The 26,913-nt window shown below is 41.0% G+C and overlaps 2 protein-coding genes across 7 annotated transcripts in view; both read right to left on the bottom strand.

The window, feature by feature from the left end:
* The window catches only part of LOC122557968 (excitatory amino acid transporter 2-like), a 510,588-nt gene that overhangs the window by 155,988 nt on the left and 327,687 nt on the right, over positions 1 to 26,913 (bottom strand). The gene's annotated exons all lie outside the window — the stretch shown is intronic.
* The window catches only part of pdhx (pyruvate dehydrogenase complex component X), a 206,131-nt gene that overhangs the window by 42,419 nt on the left and 136,799 nt on the right, over positions 1 to 26,913 (bottom strand). For all 4 annotated transcript variants that reach the window (XM_043706270.1, XM_043706268.1, XM_043706269.1 and 1 more), the window contains one exon: positions 14,139 to 14,286. In XM_043706270.1, the coding sequence (XP_043562205.1) occupies positions 14,139 to 14,286 (148 nt within the window). The remainder of the gene's footprint in view (positions 1 to 14,138; positions 14,287 to 26,913) is intronic.

Below are 26,913 nucleotides of genomic sequence, written 5' to 3'. Positions count from 1 at the left end.
TCTGGCAGGTCATTCTACACACCCACCAGCCTGCGTGTGAAAAAATTGCCCCTTAGGTCCCTTTTAAATCTTTCCCCTCTGACCCTAAATTTATGCCCTCTAATTCTGAACTCCCCCAAACCAGGGAAAAGACTTTGTCTATTTATCCTATCCATGGCCCCCATGACTTTATAGATCTCTACAAGGTCACCCCTCACCCTCCGACGCTCCAGGGAAAACAGCCCTAGCCTATTCAGCCTCCCCCTATAGCTCAAACCCTCCAACCCTGGCAACATCCTTGTAAATCCTTTCTGAACCCTTTCAAGGTTCACAACATCCTTCCTAAAGGAGGGAGACCAGGATTGCATGCAATATTCCAAAAGTGGCCTAATCAATGTCCTGTTGAGCCGCAACATGACCTCCCAACTCTTTTACTCAATGCTTGAACTAATAAAGTAAAACATACCAAATACCTTCCTCACCATCCTTTCTACCTGAGACTCCACTTTCAAAGAACTATAAACCTGCACACTAAAATATCTTTGTTCAGCAACACTCCCCAGGACCTTTAAATCCTGCCCTGATTTGCCTTTCCAAAATACAGCACCTCACATTTATCTAAATTAAACTCCATTTGCCACACCTCGGCCCATTGTCCTATCTCTTTGTGCTCAGAGGTAACCTTTGCTGTCCATGACACCTCCAACTTTAGTGGCATCTGCCAACTTACTAATTATACCTACTATGTTCACATCCAAATTATTCATGTATATGACAAAAAGCAGTGGATCCAGCAATGATCCTTGTGGCACACTACTGGTCACAGGCTTCCAGTCTGAAAAGCAACCCTCCACCACTTCTGTCTTCTATCTTCAAGCCAGTTCGATAACCAAACGGCTGGTTCTCAATGGCTGGAATTCAATGTGGTCTAATCTTGCTAACCAGCCTACCAAGCGGAACCTTGTCGAATGCCTTACTGAAGTTCATAGGTGGGGAAGAAAATATATAATGAGATCGAAAAGTCATGTAAGGAAGGCGCTATTACAATAATCACAGGGGACTTCAATATGCAGGTGGACTGGGTAAATCAGGTTGGTACTGGATTTCAAGAAAAGGAATTTGTGAAATGTCCATGAGATTGGATTTTTCAGCAGCTTATGGTAGAGCCCAGTGGGACCAGGAAATTCTGGATTTGGTGATGTGTATTGAAGCAGACTTGATTAGGGAGCATAAGATAAAAGAACCCCTCAGGAGCAGTGACCAGAATATGATAGAACTCACTCTGCAGTATTAGAGGGGGAAGCTTGAATCAGATGTAATGGTATTACAACTGCATCTGTGTAGTTACCGATGTGAAGGAGGTGTTGGTCAGAGTCAATTGGAAGGGAAGTTCCAGCAGGCAAGACGGGGTTAGCAGTGTTGGGGGTTTCTTGGCATAATTCGGGAAGCACAGCAAAAATTAATCTTAAAGAAGAATAAACATACCAAGGGGGAATGAGGCAACCATGGCTGACAAAGGAAGTCAAGGACAGCACAAAAGGAACAGAAAAAACATACAACATAATGAAGATTAGTGAGATATTAGAGGATCGGGAAGCAGAGGATAACGATAAAAGCAATGAGGCGGGGGAGAAGATGAATCTTGAGACTATGGTAGTATTATGGTAGGTGTGTACAGGTACCTTTACGAGAGAGAGAGGAAGTTGACAAGGACTGAAAGCACAGAGTGTGCTGAACAACTTAAAAACGTAACATTTGGTTGAAACAAATAGCTGGAGTTGGATTGCCATGGAACAAAAATTCAAATTCGGCCAGTTTAAATTATGCACCAGATACCAAAATCCAATCGAATTTGAATTTTATTGTTTGGGATGACATCAAACCAATGAAATGATCTGAAGTTTTGGTGTATAAAACTGGACATTTGGAATAGTTAGAGGGAAAAACGCCAAGAGTACCAACAAGTACAGTACGCTAGCCGACGAGCTCTCTGAAAGGTACCTGTCCATAGGAGAAGTTGTGTCACAGAAGACCGAAGAAAAGACGACCCAGGAAAATACAGAGGAAAATCTACAAAGGAGAATCAACAAAGCTCACTGCTTTTGAAACGTAATTTTTGTTTTGTAAATGTTAATCAAGGTTTCTAAAAAAAAATCAGACCAGCATTGTAGAGTGGGAGGTAAAAGATAATTGTTGTTTTAATGTTCTTTTTGCAACTTAAAGAATAAAATTGTTAATTTTTACTTTAAATAGTGAAATCTGGGATCGTTCTTTGCCTCTCGAAATTTAACAGATTACTGTGTGAGTTGAGCTTCTGTGTGTGTGTTGGGTTTAAATTAGTAGAGGGGTTTACTCTGTGTCGTAACAGTTGCTACTAATATAAGATTACAAGAGTTTTTTTCAAGAACTAAAAAGTTGAGAGAGAAGAGTGGACATTGGACCACTGAAATATGAGGCAGAAGTAATATTGAGAGGGAACAAAGAAATTGCAGATGAACTGAAAAGGTACTTTACATCAGTTCTCTCAGTTGATGACACCAGCAACATTATCAGAACTTCGAGAGAGTGAGGGAGCATAGGTGAGTGTAGTGGCCATCACTAAGGAAAGATCTGAAGTTGGCTAAATCACCCAGACTACACCCCAAAGTTCTGAAAGGGATAGCAGAGAAGATTGTAGAGGCATTGATGGATGATCGTTCAGGAATCACTGGAGTCAGAAAGGGTCCCAGAGGACTGGAAAATGACTAATGTAACACCCCCACCATTTAAGAACAGAGAGAAGCAGAAGACAGGAAACTATCAGGCGGTTAGCCTGACCTTGGTCATTGGTCAGATTTTAGAGTCCGTTATTAAGGATGAGATTGCGGAGTACTTGAGAGTGCATGGTAAAATAAGGCAGAATCAGCATGGCTTAATCAAGGACAGGTCATGCCTGATAAATTCATTAGAATTCTTTGAGGTAATAGCAAACAAGTTAGACAGAGAGTCAGCAGACATGATCTATTTGGATTTCCAGAAGGTGCTTGACAAGGTGTTGCTAAATAAGATGAGCCCATGGTGTTAGGGGTAAGGTACTGGCATGGATAAAGGATTGGCTGACTGGTGAAAGGCAGAGAGTAGGGATAAAGGGGTCTTTTTCAGGAAGGCAGCCGTGACAAGTGAAGTCCCACAGGGATCTGTATTGGGACCAAAACTATTCATGTTTTATGTTACTGATCTGGACAAAGGAACTGAGGGCATTGTTGCTAAATTTGTAGATGACTTGAGGATAAGTGGAGGGAGAGGTAGTATTGAGGAAGTAGGGAGGCTGCAGAGGGCTTGGACAGGCTAGGAGAGTGGGCAAAGACATTGTCGATGGAATATAGTGTGGGAAAGAGAGAGGTTATGCACTTTGCAAGTAAGAATAAAGGTGTAGACTATTTTCTAAAAGGAGAAAGGTTTCAGAAATCTTAAACACAAAGGAATTTGGGAGTCCTAGTTCAGGATTCTCTTAAGGTTACCATGTGGATTCAGTTGGCAGTTAGAAAGGCAAATGCAATGTCAGCATTCATTTTGCGAGGGCTAGAATACAAGAGTAGGAGTGTACTGCTGAGGCTGTAGAAGGCTCTGGTCAGACTGCATTTGAATTATTGAGAGCAGTTTTGGGCTCTGTATCTCAGGATGGATGTGCTTGCATTGGATGGTTTCCAGAGGAGGTTTACAAGGATGATCTCAGGGATGAAGGACTTGCCATATGAGGGGTGGTTGAGGACTCTGGGTCTGTACTCGATGGAGGATGAAGGATGAAGAGGGGAGGTCTGACTGAAACTTACAGGATACGGAGAGGCCTGGATAGAGTGAATATGCAGATGATGTTTGCACTACTAGGACAGAGTAGGACCTGAGGGAACAGCCTCAGAGTAAAGGGATAACTGAGATGAGGAGAAATTTCTTCAGTCAGAAGGCAGTTAATTTGTGGAACTCATTGCCACAGAGGACTGTGGAGGTCAAATCATTGAGTGTATTTAAGACAGAGATAGATAGGTTTCTGATTGATAAGGGGATCAAGAGTTACTGGGAGCAGGCAGGAGATGAGTTGAGATATATATCAACCGTAATCGAATGGAAGAGCAGACTCGATGGGCTGAATGGCTTAATTCTGCTCCTATATCTATTGTCTTTATTTAAGGCAAGTGGTGTGGATGACTTGAAGATGCTGCAGAAGAATATGGACCGTTTAGTTGAGTGGGCAAATATGACAGATGGAATATAATGTGGGGGAAATATGAATTAATGCACATTGACAGGAAGAACAGAGGAGCTGAATATTATTTAAATGGAGAAGGACTTCAAAAAGCTACAGCAGAGGGGGATTTGGGCGTTCTCATGCATAAATCACAAAAAGCTAGCATGCAAGAAGATAATAAGGAAGGTAAATGGATTGCTGGCCTTTATTTCAAAGAGAATGAAGTCATGCTAAAATTTAACAAGGCACCAGTTAGACCATGTCTAGAATACTGTGAACAGTTTTGAGCTCCATATTTGAGGAAGGATAAACAGGCATTGAAAGCAGTCCAGAGAAAGTTCACTTGTTCATCATGGGTGTGGACAGTCTGTTGTGACTGGATTTGAAACGCTATCTGTTTTCTCTCCAGAGATGCTGCCAGATCTTGTGGGTTTTTCCACAAATTTACATTTATATTTCAGATCTTCAGCATCTGCAGTTTTTTGTTTTATTTTAATCAGCTAGTTTTGATTTAATCATCAAAATGGCCAAGCCCTTTCCTTTATTCTTGTTATCCAGAATAAAAGAGAATTTCACATGATTTCTTCAAACTCAGAAGTAACTTTGTTACAAACTAAATTTATTCTTTAAGACTGATTCATAATTGTAATCTGAAATTAAATGATACTCCCTTAATCCCAATAAACATTCAGATAACAAAACGACAATACTGCTCTGCAGAGATGCACATGATTTTTAAGAAAAAAGGGAAAAGTATTTCGTGGGCCAAGGATCTCAAAGAATAAAATTGGACAATTTACCATGGTACCCTGAGTTTTCTATTGATGAGTTCAAAATACTGACCACCAGAGTGATAGAAAATATTCAATTCAGTTGGAAAGTTAAGTTAGATTCGGGTCTTTGAATAGAAATTGCAGTTCAACTTTTAGAGTTAGAGGTAGTCAGACGTATCGATATTGAGTATTCTCATGGTCCTTAAATTTGTATTCCCAACAGTGCACAATCTTTATAAAAATTGAAAGAACTGCAGATGTTGAAACAAAAAGAGAAAACATTTCAGATCAAGTGGCCTCAGAATACTATCTTTCACCAGATCACCCTAAGGTTGTTTACTGGAGCACATCCATGACACTGGACTCCTTTGGCTATAAATTCTATGAGCATGATCTTAACCTCCACAACCACCTGAAGAAGGAATAGCACTCCGAAAGCCAGTGCTTCCAAATAAACCTGTTGGACTATAACCTGCGATTTTTAACTTCGGCCACAATCAATATTATGTATGAACAGTACGTAATACTCCTCCAGCTTTGAATGTGCATTTGAGGTGGTTAGGAGGAAATAGGAAAAAGAGAGGAACCTGTGTGGTCCTCAGCACAGGAGCACAGTTTCTACTGAACTCCATGACTAGGAAGCAGAAATAAACGTAGGCGGTGAACAGCAATCAGGCCTTCCCTGCATTGGCTCCAATCCTTGTCACAGTCTAAGTGTCTTGTGCAACATGCTGCGAATGTGATGTCATATTACAGTAATCAATGAACTTATACGACAGGATTGATCCATCTCCAAATCATGTTGATATTATAGGACAATGTCAGCTTGTCAGTGGCCTGCAGCAGTAGTCCTGTATTACATTAGAGCTCTGCACAGTCTGTAGTGTATGTGTGGGGCCATATGCAGTCTGTGGAGGGCGTGTGTTGGTGTGGAGTATGGTATCTCACATAATCTGCCGTGTTTATAAGGAGCAAGTGAGGACTGCAGATGTTGGAGATCAGGGTGGAAAAGTGTGGCGCTAGAAAAGCACTGCAGGTTAGGTAACATCTGAGGAGCAGGAGCGTTGACGTTTTGGGCATAAGCCGGTCATCAGGAATGTGTTTATAAGGTGCAGGGTCATATTGTGGGGACGTGCATTCCTATTCCAGGGTTACACATAGTTTATAGTACTCATGTGTGGACCACAGGATGGTTCAGTCTGCTGTGTGACTTTATTTGGTGGTACGGGATCTCCCATAGTCTGCAGTGTTATGAGGTACAGAGTCACAGTCTGTGATGTGTGTTCATACAACAAGGTGAGAGACATATCGGGTCCTGGTCTGTGGTGTGTGTATTTAAAACAGGATTATACACTGTCTGCGATGTGTGAGTGCATATGTGTGTGGGATACAGGGTCATATATTGCCTGTGGTGTCTGTGTCACAGGGTCTCATGGTTTGGTGTCAGTGTGATACAGTTTGTGGTATGTGATATACTGTGTTTGCTAAAGCTATCTACTTGGTCCAAGCTCACAGACAATTATCTATACGAAGAAAACAAAAAAAATTTTGTTCATGGGCTGTCGGAGTCATTGGCTGGGCCCTCGTGAACTCTGAATTTGAGCAATTTCATAATGTAATCAAAGCCAGTTTCTAAATGCAAGCCTTCAATAATTACTGATTTGTACTCAAATAATACATAGTTAACAGTATCTTGGTACAAAGAATGATCTCTAAACTTAGATTTAATGAACAGTTCAGGCTCTATATCCAAAACAAAATGTCTCACTTCATATACATCTATTGATTGAAGAGGAAGCACTTAAAATGTTATACAGTAGAAACATTGCTATTTCTACCCAAGTCAAGACAGCTAACTCTGCTCTGAAAACTCTCTCTGTTCAGCTCTTGCCTGAACAGTGTTAAACATGAACTGGCAGCTCCAGAAATAATAGCAAGAAGGACAAGTCTGAAATAAAGTGGCTCTGCAGGGATTATATTGGAGGAAGAGATGAAATGGAAGGGCTTTAGAGAGCACTCTCCTGCAGCCATCAGCACCTAGATATTCAACATTTACCACTGTGCTTTGCCAGCCTAACTGGAATTCTGGCTTTTGACAGTAGCCCCATACCTTTTGGCTGCACACTTCCAACCCATCACACAATTAATACAAAGGCTATTTGAGCCATTGAGTCTGCACTGACTCTGCGATGATCATCCCTCCCAGACTTTATCCCTGTTTGACCACATTTACCATGGCTCATTCCTTAGCCTGCACACCTCTGGGAGGAAACTGGAGCACCTGGACCAAACGCATGCAGACACAGTGAGAATATGCAAACTCCACATAGTGACCCAAGGTTGGAATCTAATCCCAGTCCCTGATGAGGCAGCAGTGCTAACCAATGAGCCACCGTGCTGCCCTGCAATGAGATGGCAACACAAATCTTTCAAGGGATACCTACAAGTGACCCTCAGTACCGAGATAGAATGAATGAAACCGGTGCTATTTTATCATCTCTTAAATATCGTGGCCATATTGGAATGCACCAGACTTTGGACTGTGTGTTAACTGCATTGTAATAGAGATTCGTCTGTGCTGATTGGAAAGACATTCTCTGGAGAGCCAACAACACAAGTTATAGTGTGCCCAGATAGCTAGTTATATAGGAGCACTAACAGAGATCATGATGTAAATTACCTGTCCACTCAACAGAGATTAGAGCATGCAACAAGACTGAAATGGAGGGGACTAGCTGGGCTTTATGGCAGGTTGGTGTTGGGGAAGAGGAGACCAGGAATGAACGTCTGAGCCTTTCAGTAAATATAATGCACATTAGTCTTCCAGCTGGATAACTGGAATCTGATTAAACATTGAGTGGGTTGTTTATATGGTCCTTGTGATGAATATAACAACAAAATGAGACAGGGAGACATAGCACACTGTCATCTTCATTCCCATAGCCCCTCCAGATACAACCCATTCATTTTCACTTCCATAATGCTGTCTCTGACCTACCCGCCTCACATCGCTTGAAACCCTTATATTCGTTGTCAGGGCCAGCCATCACTCCCCTCCTCCCCCAGGCCCCACAGAATTGTGGCCTTTTTGCAACCCGTTCCCAATCTTTTCAGTAGGCTCCACTTCTTGGGCCCTGCTACACTGCACATCTTGGATCTCTTTCCAGCCATCTCCAGCCTCAAGGATACCACTTTACCTTAATAAACATTAATATTCCAAATACTCCATTCTTCTGACTGTGGTCTGAATTTGCCAAGTAAGGTGTAATCATTTAGCTATAAAGATATGACTTTCAGATACATCAGACATTTTAAAGAGGGTTGGATTGCAGTGTGTACCTCTTGTTAAATCCAGCAGATTAGTGGAAGTATGGTGATTATTATCTCTTATGAGTGCACAAAAGCATAGCAAGGGTATAGGCTTGAGGGAAAGGGCAGCTATTAAAAGAGAAAACTAGGTTATACACTCAATACTCATTATAATAAAACAAACAGGATAAAATGCTGCCATTTTATTTACAAAAGTCTCCAGGATCACTGAAGCATTTTTGTGTGGTTTCACATCATTTGTTGTTGATATCCAAATAGCTTTGGCTGGTTTTAATTATCCCTTCAAGTGGACTTCACATGATTTTCTTTTAATTCAGGTTTCTGTTCATTAAAGGTGGCTGCAAAATAAGAGGATAGGAATTCTGCAGCAGGTAATTCACCTCCTGACTCCCTAAAGCATGTTCACCATCTACTGGGTACAAGTTAGGAGTGTGGTGTAACACTCCCAACACCATTCAAGCAGCTTGACACCATCCCGGACAAATTGGTCAATTGGTACCATTTTCTCAATTACCAACATTCAGTAGCAGCAGTACACATTGTAGCAAGTCAGCAAGGCTCTGCAGACAGCACATTTCAAACGTATGACCACTACCATCTAGAAGAAAGGGAAGCAGACACAAGAGAACACAACCAGCTCCAAGCTCCTCTCCAACCATGCACCATCCTGATATGGAAATAACGCAGTTTGTTCAGTGTCACTGGGTCAAAATCCTGGAGTTCATCCGTAACAGTATTTTGGGTCTACCTACACTGACAAGGACAGCAGCAGTTCAAGAAGGCAGCTCACCACCACCTGTAAGGCCAGACAATAAATGCTGGCCCAGCCAGTGATGCCTACATCCCACAAATAAATTCCAGTGTTAAATCCTACTGGAATACTTGAACAAACAAAATCCAAACATCCCTTAGAAACGGAGATCGCAGTTCAATCATAAACAAGTAATTGGGATGATAAATGCAAGGAAGATGCCATTCCGGTCAGACACATTATCTGGATAATGTGAATGCTCATTGTTGTAATTCAATGTGGGCTTTTGCAACCCACGTTTTGGTGCAACATTGGTGTCTGGGGGTGGGGGGTTCCGGTTACTGCTGAACCTGTGGCATGGGCACTCAGCAAACAGCCAACAGCAACAGATCCTGGATTTGGCAAGTAAGGTGAGACGGTATGACACAAACGCCTGATTAATTTTTTGACTAGAGATTCTTAAATGTTAATAGGGTCTACATGGGAACCTTTTAAAAACAAATGTTGGGTGGACAGGGGAGAAAGGTGGTGGTAAGAGTTGAAACGTAGTCATTTGACATGCCTGAAGTTCCAGTGGTCTGTGACAGCTGTGGTCCTAAGCATAGTAGAGCTAGCAGTCAGCAGTTTCAGACAGTAAAGTCTCTCAGACAAGTCAGTTTGGTTTACCTCCCACATTCTGGTGACGAACTAGGGGAGGGAGGATTATTCAAATTTATTTAGCCTCATGAGGCACAATGCTTAAACTGGGAAAGTGAGGTATTAAACGGGCAGTAAAGAAGATTCTTTTTTTCTGTAAGCCACAAGTACCTTCAGGGAGTTCATGGCATTCCACTGACTCTCTTTTACACAATCATTATTTTGCATTCATATTTGACAAAACGATATGAGTCTGAAATAGAAGCTTCTTTTCTCCCCTTGCTGTGACAGAAGCAGGAACACTGTCCTACATTGGATTCAGCTCATGCACCGTCTGCTCCTCAAAACTAGAACAGAGAACCAGACAGTACAAATAAAGTCACTGAAAATACAACATGGGATTTCACCGCCTCCATATTAAACTGTGTGATTATTGATAAAATGGCTGGAAATTCTGCAAGTTGCTTCAGCTATATACTTTGAAAATAAAGGGAGGAAAGGGACATTCTCTCATCCGGCTTCCAGGGAACTTATTTATTGTATTGAGCATTTACCTGGTAATTTAAATGGAGCTTCTATGAGTTACCAGATAAAAAGAGGACAAGAAAGCCTCAGCAAATGTTCTGCAGTCTAAACAATAGGACAGCAGAAACTGACCACTTAGACCTGAAGAAGACATTACACACTCAGAGGTGAGCTGTAGGCTTGGCCTAACATATGAAGGGAATACAAAGAAAGCAAACTTTGGCTTCCAATCGGGGGGTTCAAGCCAAAAGAAATATTGCACAATATTAGCATGCCCTGGATTGCAACAAAATTTCTAGTGAGAGATGTGACAATCGCTGTGACAGTTGAACGGTGGTACCATGAAATACTGTCCCATACTATAAATGGAAAGCACATTGTGCGGAACATTAGCATGCATCCTGCACTTCTCAAAGTAAAGAGAGACTACATAATTCATGATTAGCACAGAATACAGTTACGAAATTCACCTCAATCAGAGATACATGGAAGCCTAAAAACCACTGCTGGTTTCACTTTCGGTTGTTGGTTCTTAGCTGCTGCTCAATAAACTTGAAATATTTTGGCATAGCCAATGTACCTTGCAGACAGTAGCTACAGGTCAAATGCACAATGACCATGTTTTGAGATTTTGGTGCACATTGGTGTCTAATTCTCTTGATGAGATTGAGTACACAATTAGATAATTAGTCACTACCCCATAATGATTCTTCTCTCCACTAGCAACACATAATAAATTGGGTGGTGCACTCTAACTTTAATTCCAATTTTATACAATTTGACTCAGGCATGAGAGTCAAATTCACACTGCACAGAAACAGACCATTCAGTCCAACCAGTCCAAGCCAAACACAGTCCCAAACTAAACTAGTCCCACCTTCCTGTGCTTGAATTATATGCCTTCAAACATTTCCTATTCACATACCTATCTAAAATGTCTTTTAAAAGCTGTAACTGCAGCCACATCCACCACTTCCTCAGGAACTTCATTCCATGCATGAACCACTCTGTAAAGGAAAACTGCCCCCATATCTTTTTAAAATTTTTCTCTTGTCACCTTAAGAATATGTCCCCTTATCTTGAAATCCCCCATCCTAGAGAAAAGACACGTGCCATTCACCTTATCTATACCCCTCATTATTTTATAAAACTCTATAAGGTCACCTCTTCAGTGAAAGAAAAGTCCCAGCCTCTCCTTATAACTCAAACCCCCTATTCCCAACAACATCCTGGTAAATCTCTCCCGAACCCTTTCAAATCGAATTACTACCTACAGATTGTGCTAATATGGTAAGAAATTCCTTATTCTATACAGTGGGTGGCTCAGTGGTTTGCGCTGCTGCCTCACAGCACCAGGAACCCAGGTTTGATTCCAGCCTCAGGCTGCGTTAAATTTACATGTTCTCAGTGCTTTAGAGGGTTTTTCTCCAGGTGCTGTGGTTTCCTCCCACAGTCCAAAGATGAGCAGGTTTGATAAATTAGCTACGCTAAATTGCCCATACTCTTCAGGGATGTGCAGGCTAGGTGGATTAGCCATGGGAAAAAATGCAGGGATAGGGTAAGGGGGTGCGTCTGGGTGGGATGCCGTTCAGAGAGTCGTGTGGATTCGATGGGCTGAATGGCCTTTTTCCACACTGTTATGATTTAATGATTCAGTGCAACAAGAACAACTGGGAGTACAGTGTTTGAAGTGTGGGAAACCTCTCGAAACACACATTACGTGGTATGAATCCTATTCCTGGCTCTCCTACACTTTGTCTATTATGGTTTGTTTAGCTATTTATAAAAGGATAAAATTATGGGCTATTTAGCTGACGAACCTAACGGAAGAAGCAAGAGACTGGGTCAGTTAGTGTTGCATGTCGTCAATTTAAACCTGCAGGAAACTAAATAATACTTACACTCAGTAGTCTGAGGTAATGTTAAACCCAAGATTCAGGAATGAAACTACAGGACTCTGTTATTGAAACATATTTGCAAACAAAATAAAAACCCAGAAAACTTCCGACTCAAACTCAAATACCCGCTGTGCAAATTCCAGCAAATGTTACATTGCATTAAATAAGAAATCTCATATCATTCCAAATATATAACAAATATGTAAGCAGTAATTCCATTTGAATCAGTTGCTTGGTTCTTAAATCACCGTCAAAAAACAGTGCAATGCTCAATTTATTTTATGTTGGTAGCATAAACGGTAGTGACTGACTGCCAAATTGAAACTTCTCTCATTCAGGTTAAATACAAAAAATTGCTGCCCTAGTTCATAGAATCACAGAACGGTTACAATGCAGGAGATGGTACTTGGCCCATCACATCTATGCTGGCTACCCAAATGAGCACTGCACCTGGTGCCATTCTCTTTGTAACCCTGCACAATCTTCCCTTTCAAACAATCTTTCAATTCCCTATGGAATGTCTTGATTAAACATGGCTTCAAAGCATGCTCTGGCAGTGCAGTCTCAATGCTATCTGTGCATCATGAGAGAAAGATGCACTGCTTTGCCATTATTTTGTGCTGAACCTCTGCCTAGCTTTGAATGGTGTAAAGTTTTATTTTTCCCCAGAAGACACCACAAAGTAAATGTGCTGCAGCAGCGTAGAGTTAGTGATTATCAGGCTAAGGATCAGCAGATAGTTGTGTACATTTCTGTTCTTTTATTGTGTACACATCTATCTGAGGAATGGAAAAAAAATGGAAAGGGTTTACAATTAAGAATAAATCAAAACTCAAAGGTAAGGACATTTGTTGAAAAGGGCACAGTAAGATGACATTTGTGCCTACTTTTCCTGCGGTTTCTTTCAGAATTGGATTTTAATGATGATTTGGACTAGAAACAGTCTCTGGTAAACCTGGAGTTTGGCTGTGGTGTCACTGGTTTGATGGACTGGTTTGATGTATATGGCAGACTGAAATTCAGAATTCAGAAATTACATCTGAACGTTTTTTCAACAAACAGGAATTTTTCGTGTTGCGATGGAGTTTGTGGATGAATCCGATTCAACTTGGTGAGGTAATTTCTATGTAACAACTGGCCTCTCTCTCTCCAGTCTGAACCATTTTTCATTTATATGAGATCAATGGTGAACCAATAGCACCATGAAGACATAATGAGTTATAAAATATCCCTTGTGTTCAGAATGGTGACAGGAGACATCTTGACTATTGGTATTTCTGTGTCGGTGGACTGCAAGATGTATACAATGTAAAAGTGTGACAGACCAGGAGGACGATGTCAGAGTTATGTCCTATTCAGTTAACCATTGAGTGGAATCTTTCCAGAAGTTATGGTCAACTGTGATCATATGAATCATGTGATTGGCAGTTCAAGTTGTAGCTCAATCAAGTTCATTTTAAAGTTTAAACAAGAAAGTATAGACTTTAAAACAATTTACGACCTCTCTTCAACTCTTGTAAATATGATCAAAGAGATAGTCAATTAGTTGCCTACTCAGGTCATAGATATTTGTTTCCTTCAGTGTGCAGTTATCATTGGTTTAAAAGGGAGACATACTGAGAGGCATAAGGAAAGAAATGGTAAGATACAATCTGTTCCGTTATCATCAACTGTGATGCTGGCAAAACCATGCTATGACATCAAAGTTTATATACACTATATGACCATGAAGGTAACGCTGAGAAAATGTGATCCATTATTTGGTTGGGGGCAATATTAATTCAGTCACTAATATCATTATTAACGAAAATGCAAGTATCTGTGTAACATTCACTGCCTGAAAGAGAAAGAGCAATGTGCAGTGCTGAGCAAAATATTAGCCTAAATGTCTCTTTTACATATTTCCTGATCCAAGAGTTTTCTTCATTCATTTTACATTTATAGCATTAATGTCATAAGACTTTGATGATAGAGGTCAAGGAACTTAAGAAATAAATGCTAGGTCTGACAACAAAACTCACCTTTGGCTAGCTGTTTCCTCAGCTTTAAGACTTGGTCAATGTTACAGTCAATGCTAGCATACGAATGAGGGATTGTTGTCTTGGACTCTGTTAGTCTCCGTGCAATCACTTGCCGAATGTTACTCGCTGGGATTTCTGTAAATGTGCCCTGAAAACAGCAAACAATGTAAATTGTCAAACAAAATAAATAAGTTGCATTTATTTATGCACTCCATATCAACAGGAGGTTCAGAGGTGCTTCACTGACAAATGACTTCAAGAGAAGTTAAGTTGATTGACACTTCGCTGCCTTGTGAGATAATCTAACAAGACACACATATTCAAGAATAAAAATGAAATATTATGGATACTGAAAATCTGAAATAAAAATGAGAAGTGGTGGAGAAACTCAGCAGGTCTGGATGCATCTGTTGACAGAGAAATAGAGTTGATGTTGTGTCTGATATGAGTTTTCATCAGAAGATGGTTCACCACAACTCCTCAAGAGTAATCAGTGATGGGCAATAAATAACAAATAAAAGATAGCCATCAAACCGACCAATGCAAGTTCTCCTATTAACAGCACTGAGATGAGTAATCAGTTGATGTGTTTTGGGTATGAGCATTGACCAAGATAACTACACAATTCAGTTCTTCAAAATATGCCCTGAAGAACTTTCACATCTATCTCAGCAAGTTGGTGGCACCTTTTATCCAGAAGATAACACCAGACAATAATGAAGCTAGATTGTGTATTCAAGTCACTGTGCTGGGCTTTAGCTCACCACCTTCTCGCACTCAAATGGAGCTTGACATTGTGAAAGTTAGTGCCAGAGAAGACTACCACTGTCTTAGTTTAAACTACTTTAGTACCCAATTACTTAAATCAGGGTCTGCACTGTTTATAGGATCCAAGTGTTCAGATCCATGATAATTTACCTAGGTAAGTGGAATAAATGCTGGCCTCACCAGTAACAACCACATCCTATGAACAAATTGGAATGTGTCTGAATTTGGCCATGTCAACCAGGCATTAGATGCAGATGTATTTCATCTGAGGTTGCAAGCTGAGACTGTACCTTTGACAAAGCTGAATTCTGATTTAAAGAAAAAGTTTAAAATCTAATTTCAATAACAGAAAAGTGATACCGTCCAAGGTTATCTTCATGGTCATATAGTGTATATAAATCCTCACTGACTTTGCTCAGCTCTGACAATAATTGTGTATTAAGTGCCTCTCCAAGAAAATCAAGAGGATAAAAAGATATATGTGCAACAATATAAATGTTGAGCCACAATGTCAAATGGGTGCACCTCTCAAGTGTCATTTACTTTCAGAATTACATTTTAGTAATTTGAGACAAGACTGTTTGAGGCAGCAATTCCTATTGAACCACATATGCATATTTCATCTTCCCAGCTAATATACAGAGTAAAGAGAAATGACAAAAAACATAAATAAACAAAATAAAACCCCCCAAATGATACCAGAAATATTTTATTTAGTCAGGTTGCAAGAAAAAGCAAACTTCAAAAACTCCACATAAATCTAAATGTAGAGCATAACTATGTTGTTTTTTTTCTGAACTCAAGTCAATGCTTTATTGAGAATATTACAATTTGCATTTTGATATATATTTTTCTATGGCATTTTTCAAAATATTTTCAGCAATTTCTTTTAGAATCACCTCCGCAATCACAAGGTAAAAAAACTAAATAGCATACAAGTTTGGTAAATGCAAGGGGTAAATATTATTTTGTACATTCTTCATTCCAATGCACTGTTTGCACATTCTACACTTAATGCCAGACATTAAGCAATCTGCCACCACTAGCCAATGTGAACAACACATGGCTCCCGCCTATTCTCTTCTTAGTGCCCTCTCACTTGGCCTAGAATCTCAATCAATTGTAAAATCTAGTCAAGGGCAATAAAGAGGCTCTACAATTAATGCCAACATTTCAGGAACAGAGCAAATTGATCAGGTTCATTGCCATCATCAGAGGCCTGGGAACACTATTTCTGAACAGGCATTGAGGCTTCTGGAAAGCATATATTAATGTTTTGAAAGAGAAAGGAAAGAAATGGGGGACACAGATTATGAACCAAAAGGTGTCGGACTCAACGTTGAGCCCAAAGGCTTGAAAGTCAATTTTCAGAATTGAAGATGCTGTTCTTCGTGCATTTGAACTTCAGTGCATGCTGGATGCATGGGACAGAAACATCGAAGTACGCGAGGTAGAGAATTAAAATGTTAAGCCTCTGGATGCTTCAGTCACATTTGCAGCCTGAACTGAGATGCTCCCACAAAACGGTCACCAAATTGCATTTGGATTTCCCAATGTAGAAAGGATTATATTGTGAGCAGAGACTATAGAATACTACTAAGTCACTGCTTTATGAAGAAGTGGTGTTTGGGATGTAAGGGAGAGATGATGAAATGTGTTGCACCAACTTTGGTTAGGCCACTGTTGGAATATTGCATGCAATTCTGGTCTCCTTCCTATCAGAAGGATGCTGTGAAACTTGAAAGGTTTCAGAAAAGATTTATAAGGATGTTGCCAGGGCTGGAGGATTTGAACTACAGGGAGAGGTTGAATAGGCTAGGGCCGTTTTCCCTGGAGTGTTTCCCTGGAGGCTGAGGGGCGACCTTATAGAGGTTTACAAAATCATGAGGGGCATGGATAGGATAAATAGACATAGAACTAGAGGGCATAGGTTTAGGGTGAGAGGGGAAAGATATGAGAGAGACCTAGGGGGCAACTTTTTCACGCAGAGGGTGGTACGTGTATGGAATGAGCTGCCAGAGGAAGTGGTGGAGGCTGGTACAATTGCAACACTTAAAAGGCATCTGGATGGGTATGTGAATTGGAGGGGTTTGGAGGGATATGGCCCAGGTGTTGGCAGGTGGGACTAGCTTAGGTTGGGATATTTGGCCAGCATGGACAAGTTGGACCAAAGCGTCTGTGTCCGTGCTGTACATCTCTATGACTCTATGACTCTATAACTGTGCTTGCATAGAGAGCTGCTGTCAGGAGGAGAGATGTTGAGTTTGCTGGAGAAGTGGACCAGAGCACGAATGAAGTGACAGTGCCTTTGAACCCTGAAAGAGCACAGGTCTATTTCATTGGTGGTATATTTATGCTGGAGGTAGCAGAAATATTAGTTGGTGGAAAGGGAGAACCAGGGACTTCTGTTATGATTCTGCGAGGGAGATGATGATGTGGGAGGAGAAACACAGTTAAAAGAATAGACAGTGTTAATGGCCTGTCAAACACGCTGGTGGTAGTGACGGTAGGGGAATGGGTCCACTTGTTGAAGTATAAGACAATACTATAGGAAATAGTACAATAGAAGTGATTTCATTAGACCATAAGGAGAAATGGAGAAACAAAGAATGGAACACAGTCATTAGAGTGAGTGGGGAGTGAGGAAACAGTCAAGGGAGGTGTGGGACTAAGGATGATCATAAATGAATATTAGCTGTTAGCAGAAATACAGACATTAGAAATCAGGGAAGAGGAGAATTGGAGATGGACATTGTGAAACTGAAAGGAGGGTAGAAATTGAAAGGGAAGTTGACACAACTTTTCAGTACATGAAGGGACCAGGAAATTACTAGAATAAAAAATGTTTATATATCAAAGAGAGAAATAGCTAGAACACATGCAGCCACTCATTACAATTTTTTTAATTTGGAAAAAGTCCATGATGCCAAAAGAGAAGCTGTGCATTCTGACAGTACTACATAATGTTCTGGATTCAACACAGTTGAAAAATTCTTGTTCTTAACCTCTGCCCCAATTCGGTTTTGTTTCTTTTTGCTGGTTTTGGCTTTATTCATGTGTTTTTCTTTCTCCATTTCTTTTTAATTTTATTTAGAAACAAACAGTTCATGATTATGCACTCTCAACTTTTTTGTTTGCTTCTCCCATTGTTGTCCCCCTTTGGCATCTTGTTATTTAGTAGTTACTGTTTTCTGGTCTCCACAGATGTTGAACAAGGGCTCACTTGGGTCAGTCAATGGTGATAAACTGTAGTTTCAGGCTCCCATGTGAGTGTTCCTGTGGCGTGACCATGGAGCTTATCAACGCCAAGTTCCAGCACAGCTGGCAATTCTGGCACACTTGCACGGATTGGGACAAGCCATGGATGTTCAGCCCAGCTCCTATTTCATTTTTTTAGGAGTCTGCAGGTAGGAGTCCACTTAAAGTTCATAGAGCCATAGAAACCTACAGCATGGAGAAAGGCCCTTTAGCCCAAACTGGTCCATTATGATCAAAATTCCGTCCACGCTAACCCCATTTCCATGCATTTGGCCCATATCCTACTAATCCTGTCTTATCCATGTAGTTATTCAAATGCCTTTTAAATGTGTTAATGTACCTGCCTCAACCACTTCGACTGGCAGCGCATTTCACTTACTGGGGGTGGTAGTGGAAAAACCAGACTGATGACCCTATGGGGATGGGGAAAGGTAAACTATGTGGCTAGACAGCGATTGGACACAATGAGAAGAGTTTTCACATAGCATGTGCGCTGCAGTCAGCAGATTCCAGGAAGCCAGGGTTCAGGTGAAGTCCTGAGGAACTGAGAGCAAGTAGAAGTTTTTGACTCTGACTGGAAAGAGAGGAGCAGCCAAAGAAGGTATCTCCATAAAGCTAATGTGGTGCAGATGACTCTGAGGAGATGTGGGCTTACTGAAATCCCAGAAACTATTTGGTAACAGAGAATGGGTGTGAAGGCAACCCATAAATACTGGAACTCAAAGAAACCCCGCAGCAGTGAATGAAGCTATCTTTGAAAGAAGTGCAATTGTATTATAAGTGTTAGAGTGGAACCTTTGGAATCCAGTGTAATGGAGTTTCATGGGAAGAGATAAATGCTTAGATTTTTATGTGAAATTGAACAATCAGCAGTGCATGACACATTGACCTTTGAGGAAACTTTGAGCTAGGTCTTTGAAAGTAAGAAATTGCAATCCCACACGAAAGCTGTTAAGAAGAGACAATTATTTTTGGCCAAAAAGAAAAACATATAATACTAGGGCAGGGAGGTTTTATTAAAAGTGTATTTAAAAAAAAAACTAAATTGCTGGGCTGCACTAGAGAACAGCATACAGTTATGGGCATTGTGTTATGGAAAGGGCGTGATTGCATTCTAGATGGTACAGAGGAGATTTAGAAGGTTTTACTGGGAGTGAAGAATTTTAGCTATGAGTAAAGATTGACTATTTTCTTTGGAGCAAAGGCAGCTAAGTGCAGCCTTCTGTCCATTTACACTTCTCAGGAGTCACCCATATATTATGGATTCCTTTGTCTCCTTTACTCTCCAACACTCACTGGAAATAGCTTTCCAATCACGGCAACACACATCAATCAGTGAAAATGGAGTTGAGGATTATCAGATTAGCTGCGATCTCATTGAATGGCAGACTGGTATTGATGGGCTGAATGGCCTGCTTCTGCTCCTGTGTCTTATGGCTATTATACCCTTATTTCCTGCCACTGAGCCAATTTATTACTTACCTTGGATCAGATGGGATTGTACATTTCTGACAAATCTACCACATAGGATCTTGTCAAATGTCTGGCTGAAATCTATTTTGAATACATGAAATGTACTAACTTCGTTGAATCCCCTAGTTACCTCCGCGACAAATTAAGTCATGTTTGTCAGATAAGACCTTTATTGAATATTGCACAACAATCACAAAATCCTTTGACACCAGTTACAGTGAAACTGAAGTCTTGTCATTTACATGGCATCAATCTTACTTTCTGGTCCAGTTTTGGAAATGATGAAAGTAAAGAATGTTCATTGAAAGAGGGGACTACAGCATCTTTGCACCAATTATGCCATCCACAAACGAGCACCCATATGTATCTAATTGCAGGATGGGACCCTTCACCACAGCAGATTCACTGCCGACGATTAGCCACTGCCCTTTGACCACTGAAGACGATTTGCCACCGCAAATAGAAATATATACAATATTGAATGAACCCCATCAAAGTCTTTTTGCTAAAATACAATATACCTGAAAGAATAAAATAGGGGCTATGTTGAACGTACCATCCACAAACCACATCGATTCTGCTAAATGATGTATCCAAAATTCCTGACCATATATGATTATATGATTACTTCCTTGACTATCCAATAGTGTATATACTTCTATCAAATAAGCAGCGTTCAATGTATGTATGCATGTTTGAAATGATACCTAATCCCAGACCACAGTGCATCCACTGTGACTGTGAGCAGGCAGCTGTCAGTGCTATGAGAGAATGTTTCCCTGAAGTTAGAATTAGGGGCTGTTTCTTTCATTTGGCACAAAGTTTGCATAGACATATTGCTGCAGTTGGAACAACTCGTCAATACAACACCGATCCTGATTATACTTTAAAAGCAAACATGATAATTGCTTTGGCTTTTACCTTTATAAATAAATAGCGCATTACTATCAAATGAACTAAATTTTCATTGTTTAATATTAATGTGAGATTTTACTTCCATTATAAGGATTTTTAAAATATATTTCCTTTTTCTGGTTAAAGTTTGTAACTCATTTTTATATATAAACCAATAAAATGATATTTATTTTCCCTGTTTTTTTAATCAACATGTAGTATGTAGTTGTATAAATAAAGGGGACTGAGAAGTATGAAAGAACAGGTGGGAGGGAAAACAATCAGTACATATATATATATTTCTGGTGGTGAATAGTCTCCAGGAGGCCAAAAGACCCCAGTGGAGAAACGCTGGTGGAGAACCGGCAGTGGCTAATCATCGGCGGCGAATCTGCCGCGGTGAATCGTCACCAACCCATCTAACTGGACTGTCTGCCTTTTACAGTGTAGTCTGAAAAGTTAGCAAACAATGCACAGCTACTATACCAGAATGTAGAGACGCACACCTCTGGGTCACTAGTCACCCTGCTACAAATTTTCAATGATTGAATTGAGAAAACTGTCTTGTTTTGCAATCTGCCTTTACTTTGTTTCAAATCTGCATTACCTTAAATTTCCTGTAGTTAATCCAGAAGGTTTTTCAGTACAATTTTAGTTTAAAAAGCAAATTTCCAATTCCATGTAATTACTGATTCACAGCTACAAGTACTCTGAAATGACAATACTTGTACTTGTTTATATTTAGTTCTTGAAAAAGTTCTGAAGTACAGAGGCTCCTGTCAAACAACACCCTTGGGGCCTCACTCCTGCCTACAATCCTCGATGGATGGCTGACAACACCAAATCAAAAATAACCATGGAATACATCATTATATCTGAAAAACTGAAGTGAGTGGAAAGTTCATCTGTGGGGTTACTTTAGGAAATGTTGCAAAATTAAATGAAGGAAATGTGAGGTCATGTCATTTCTATGAATATCACCTGGCAGTTTTTCCACTTGTTTACAATGATACCAATTATTTTACATTTGAATGTTGCATCATTTGCTGGTGGAAAAGTTCTAACCATAATGGCATGCTGCCTTTTGAGAGATTCAACGTAACCAAGAGCAGCTTGCTAAACATTTCTTCCTGAAGAGTATTATTTTAAATGAAGGAAACATATAATAAGGAGACAAAATGTTACAAGCATGGATAGGTCTTCTGAGGATAACGCAACTTAATTGCAGGCTAATGCCATTAGGATCGTCACAGGCTAGTACTGACGAAATCTTCACAAATGGCAAGGTTGCGATGGGTGAGCGCTAATTGAATATACTTCAGGATTTTCATGACGCGTTTTACAGTGACGAGCAAAATTTCACAGTAAAGCAGTTGTGCTTCTAATACTTCTTTATTTTTCAATTTATTGGCATTTCAAACATAATATTTTGAAAAAGTGGTGGAATGTTTGGACCAGCTAATTGTGACTCCATGGAGTAAGGTATAAAACAAAACTTCTCTATATCAGAGATTTAAAAGAAGGGTTTACAGGCACTACCCATTTCCAGAGCATGCTAGTGAACCCTACTATATCATATTTTTTCACTCAATGTACAGTGGTTATACACTCTCCCAAACAATCACCTTCTTGCTATAGATAAAGCCTCAGTAAGACTGTTCCTATTAACAATGCATTACTATTCCCATAACAGTGGTAACCTTATGACAGATTTAAAACAGCAACATATCAATGGATCATTGCTTCTATTTTGTTGATTAGCAGTTCCACAGCAGCTTCACTATTCAAATCGCTGCCAATTTTTTTCAGAATGTCTGAGCTCAATCTGGTATGCATCTTTTTTTTTGAACCACTGCAGTCCATGTGCTGTAGGTAGACCCACAATGCTGTTAAGGAGGCAATTCCACAGGATTTTGTCTCCAGTGACGCTGAAGGAATGGCAATATATTTCCAAGTCAGTGATTGGTTTGGAGGGGAACTTGTTCCAATGCATTTTCTGCCTTTGTCCTTTTGGGTGGTAACAGCTGGGGATTTGATGTTGCAGGTGCTCTGGCAAGTTGCTGCTCTGCATATCTTAGATGGTACACCCTATTGTCATTGTGTGCTGGTGGTATAGGGAGTGAATATTAATGTTGGCAAGTGGGCTGATCAAGCAGATTAGGTGAAAGTGAGGACTGCAGATGCTGGAGATCAGAGTCGAGAGTGTGGTGCTGGAAAAGCACAGCAGGTCAAGCAGCATCCGAGGAGCAGGAAAAGCGACATTACGGGCAAAAAACCCTTCAAAAGGAATGGGCTTTTGCCCGAAACATCGATTTTCCTGCTCCTTGGAAGCCGCCTGACCTGCTGTGCTTTTCCAGCACCACTCTAATCTTGATCAAGCAGATTGCTTTGTCCCATGCAGTGTTGAGCTTCTTCAATGCTGTTTGAGGTGCAATCATCCAGGCAAGAGTATTCCATCACACTCCTGACATGACCCTTGTAAATGGTGACATGTTTTGGGGAGTCAGCTAATGAGTTGTTCGCTACAGAATTCCCAGTCTTTGATGTATATTATTTTGTGGCTGCTCAATGCCAAGAGGTGGTTAGATTCTCTCTTGTTACAGATGGTCATTGTCTGACACTTGGGTGGTGAGTTCTACTTGCAATTTGTTATGCAAAGCTGAATGCTGTCCAAGCTTGATCTATCCAGGTATGGGTTGCTATAGTGTCCGAGGAGTTCCAATCTTATGAGATATAGTCAGCATGGATTTGTGAACGGAAAATCTTGTTTGACTAGCTTGGAATATTTTGGAGGATGTGAGCAACAAATTTGATAAGGAAAGTTTTACAGTATAATATACTGAGATTGTCAGACGGCTTTGAAAAAGTGCCCCATAGGGAGCTCGTTAAAAAAATGAAAACTTGTTGGATGGGGGTAATGTACTGGCATAGATTAAGGATTGGCTAATAGAGTTGGAATAAATGGGCTATTTCCGCATGGCAGACTGTGACTATTGGGGGTCAGTTCTAGGCCCTAGCTGTTCACAATATATATCAGTGATGTGGAGATAGAATGTGACATTTCCAAATTTCATAGAACCCCTACAATGTGGAAGCAGGCCATTCAGTCAAGTCTACACTGACCCTCCAAAGAAATTTCCACCCAGAGCATCCTCTACCCTATCCTTGTAACCCTGCACTTCCCATGGATAATCCACCTCGCTTGCATATCCCTAGACACTATGGGCAATTTAGCATGGCCCAACTACCTAACCTGCACATCTTTAGAATGTGGTAGGAAACTAGTGCACCCAGAGGAAACCCACGCAGACACGGGGAGAATGAGCAAACTCCACACAGACACCAGAGGCTGGAATCAAACCTGGATCCCTGGCGCGGTGAGGCAGCAATGCTAACCACAGAGCCACTGTGCCAGACTGGGATACAAATCTAAGTGGGAACGTATGTTGTGAGGAAGAATACAACATTCCTGATAATTATGTCTGCAGAAAGTGTGTTTGGTTATAAATCCTATTGGGTTGCATGGACCAGTTGGGGCAACAGTTTGAGGCAATGAGGAATTTACAGGTGCTGGGGGGTGTGATGGATGGCAGGTTCAGGAAGGTGGAAAAACCACAGATACAGTAAAGTAGATGCGTTACCTTTAGGAAAGGTAGGAGGGGTAGGCAGGTAGTGCAGGCGTCTTCTGCGGTTATCCCCATCTCAAACACGTATACTGCTTTGAAATCTCAGGGGAATGTCGCACTGACAGCCAAGTTTCTGGTACAGAGACTGGCTCTACTGTGACAAGGGGTACATGGTTCCAACTGATTATGATAGTGGACTCTCTTATTAGAGGCACAGACTGTTGTTTCTGCGGCCAACAATGAGACATCAGAATGATGTGTTGCCTCCCTGATGCCAGGGTCAGGCATATCACGGGGAAGGTGCAGAATATTCTTCAAATGGAGAGGGGCCAGCAGGAGGTCGTTGTTCATGTTCGCACCAATGACATAGGAAAGGAAAAAGACGAGGTCCTGAGCAGAGGATATAGAACTTTAGGCAACAGGTTAAAACGTAGGCCTTGAGGGTCCCCTGGATTTCTCCTGGTGCCATGTGCTAGTGAGAGTAGGAAAATGAGGTCAGGGCATATGAACGCATAGCAGAGGCATTTTTGGCTCATTGGAATCTCTTCTGGGGTAAAAGTGACCTGTATAAGGAGGATGGGTAGCACCTGAATTTGAAAGGACAAATATACTGGTGGAGAGAATTGCTAGACCTGTTTGGGAGGATTTAAATTAATAAATGTCGGGGTGGGGGGTGCGTGGTGGTGGTGGTGGTGGATTGGTGGGTCCCAGGCACAGTGAGAAAAGAGATCAGTCCGAGGCTAGAGCAGTAGAGAGGAGGAACAAGACAAATAGTCAAGGCAGTGAAGAGGAAGACAGAACAGAGTAGGACTGATAAACTAAACAGCATTTATTTCAATGCAAGAGGCCTGACAGGTTTGTCAGATGAACTCAATGCATAGTTGGGAACATGGGACTGGGATATCTAATCTATTACAGAAATGTGGCTCACGGATGGACAGGACTTGCAGCTTAATGTTCTAGGGTATAGATAGCAAAGGAAGGACAGAAAGGAAGGCAAGAGAGAAGAGGGAGTGAAGTTTCTGGTTAGGGATAACATTATGGCTGTACAGATGAAAGACATTCCGGGAATATGTCCAGTGAAGTTATTTCGGTGGAACTGAGACACAAGGAAGTGATGATCACCTTACTTGGATTGTATTATCACCCCCCCCCAGTAGTCAGCGGGAAATTGAGAAGTAAGTGTTAAGGAGCTGTCAGATATCTGTAAGAATAATAGTTGTCATTGTAGGGAATTTTAACTCTCCAAACGCAGACTGGGACTGCCAGAAGGGACTGGACAGAGTGGAATTTCTTAAGTGTGTACAAGAAACTTTTCTTAGACAAAAATAGAAATTGCTGGAAAAGCTCAGCAGGTCTGGCAGCATCTGTGGACAGAAATCAGAGTTAACATTCCTCAGAACTTGAACTGAAATGTTAACTCTGATTTCTTTCAACAGATACTGCTATACCTGCTGAGCTTTTCCAGCAACGTCTACTTTTTTCTCTATTTACAGCATCTGCAGTTCTTTCAGTGTTTATTAAGAAAATGTTCTTATTCACTATGTGAATGTAACTACCAGAGAAGGAGCAACTGACTGAGGTGTCCACAGGGGAGTTGGGGCCAGTGATCCTAATTTTATTAGTTTTGAAATATTGATGGAAAAGGTTAGACCTGATCTAAAAGTTAATGCTCTAAACTGGAGGAAGGCCAATTTTGACGTTATTAGGCAAGAACATTAAAACGTTGATCGATGGCGGATATTGACAGGTAAAGGGATGGCTGGAAACTGGGAGGTCTTCAAAGATGAGATAATGAGAGTTCCGAGACAGTTTGTTCTTGTTGGGTTGAAGGGCACGGCTCGTAGGTGTAGCGAATGCTGAGTAACTAGAGAAATTGAGGCTCTTGTCAATAAAAAGGAAGCATATCCAGGTATACATAGCAGAAGAGCATAAGGACAAAGTTTGTGCGAAGATTTGTAGCTCGGGTGCTCGTTGTTGTGGTTCTGTTCGCCGAGCTGGAAGTTTTTGTTGCAAACGTTTCGTCCCCTGGCTAGGCGACATCATCAGTGCTTGGGAGCCTCCTGCGAAGCGCTTCTTTGATGTTTCCTCCGGTGTTTATAGTGGTCTGTCCCTGTCACTTCCGGTTGTCAGTTTCAGCTGTCCGCTGTAGTGGTTGGTATATTGGGTCCAGGTCGATGTGTTTGTTGATGGAGTTTGTGGATGAATGCCATGCCTCTAGGAATTCCCTGGCTGTTCTCTGTCTGGCTTGCCCTATGATAGTAGTGTTGTCCCAGGCGAATTCATGTTGCTTGTTGTCTGCGTATGTGGCTACTAAGGATAGCTGATCGTGTCGTTTCGTGGCTAGTTGATGTTCATGTATGCAGATAGTTAGCTGTCTTCCTGTTTGTCCTATATAGTGTACTATTTAGGACTGCACTAAACACTATATAGGACAAACAGGAAGACAGCTAACAATCCGCATACATGAACATCAACTAGCCACGAAACGACACGACCAGCTATCCTCAGTAGCCACACACGCAGACAACAAGCAACATGAATTCGACTGGGACAACACTACTATCATAGGGCAAGCCAGACAGAGAACAGCCAGGGAATTCCTAGAGGCATGGCATTCACCAAAAAATCCATCAACAAACACATTGACCTGGACCCAACATACCAACCACTACAGCGGACAGCTGAAACTGACAACCAGAAGCGGCAGGGACAGACCACTATAAACACCGGAGGAAACAACAAAGAAGCGCTTC

The sequence above is a fragment of the Chiloscyllium plagiosum genome, chromosome 16, assembly GCF_004010195.1.
Source record: "Chiloscyllium plagiosum isolate BGI_BamShark_2017 chromosome 16, ASM401019v2, whole genome shotgun sequence".
In the NCBI taxonomy this organism is placed as follows: Eukaryota; Metazoa; Chordata; class Chondrichthyes; order Orectolobiformes; family Hemiscylliidae; genus Chiloscyllium; species Chiloscyllium plagiosum.
The sequence above is the reverse complement of the archived record's forward strand: the minus strand, read 5'-3'. Positions and strand labels throughout refer to the sequence as shown.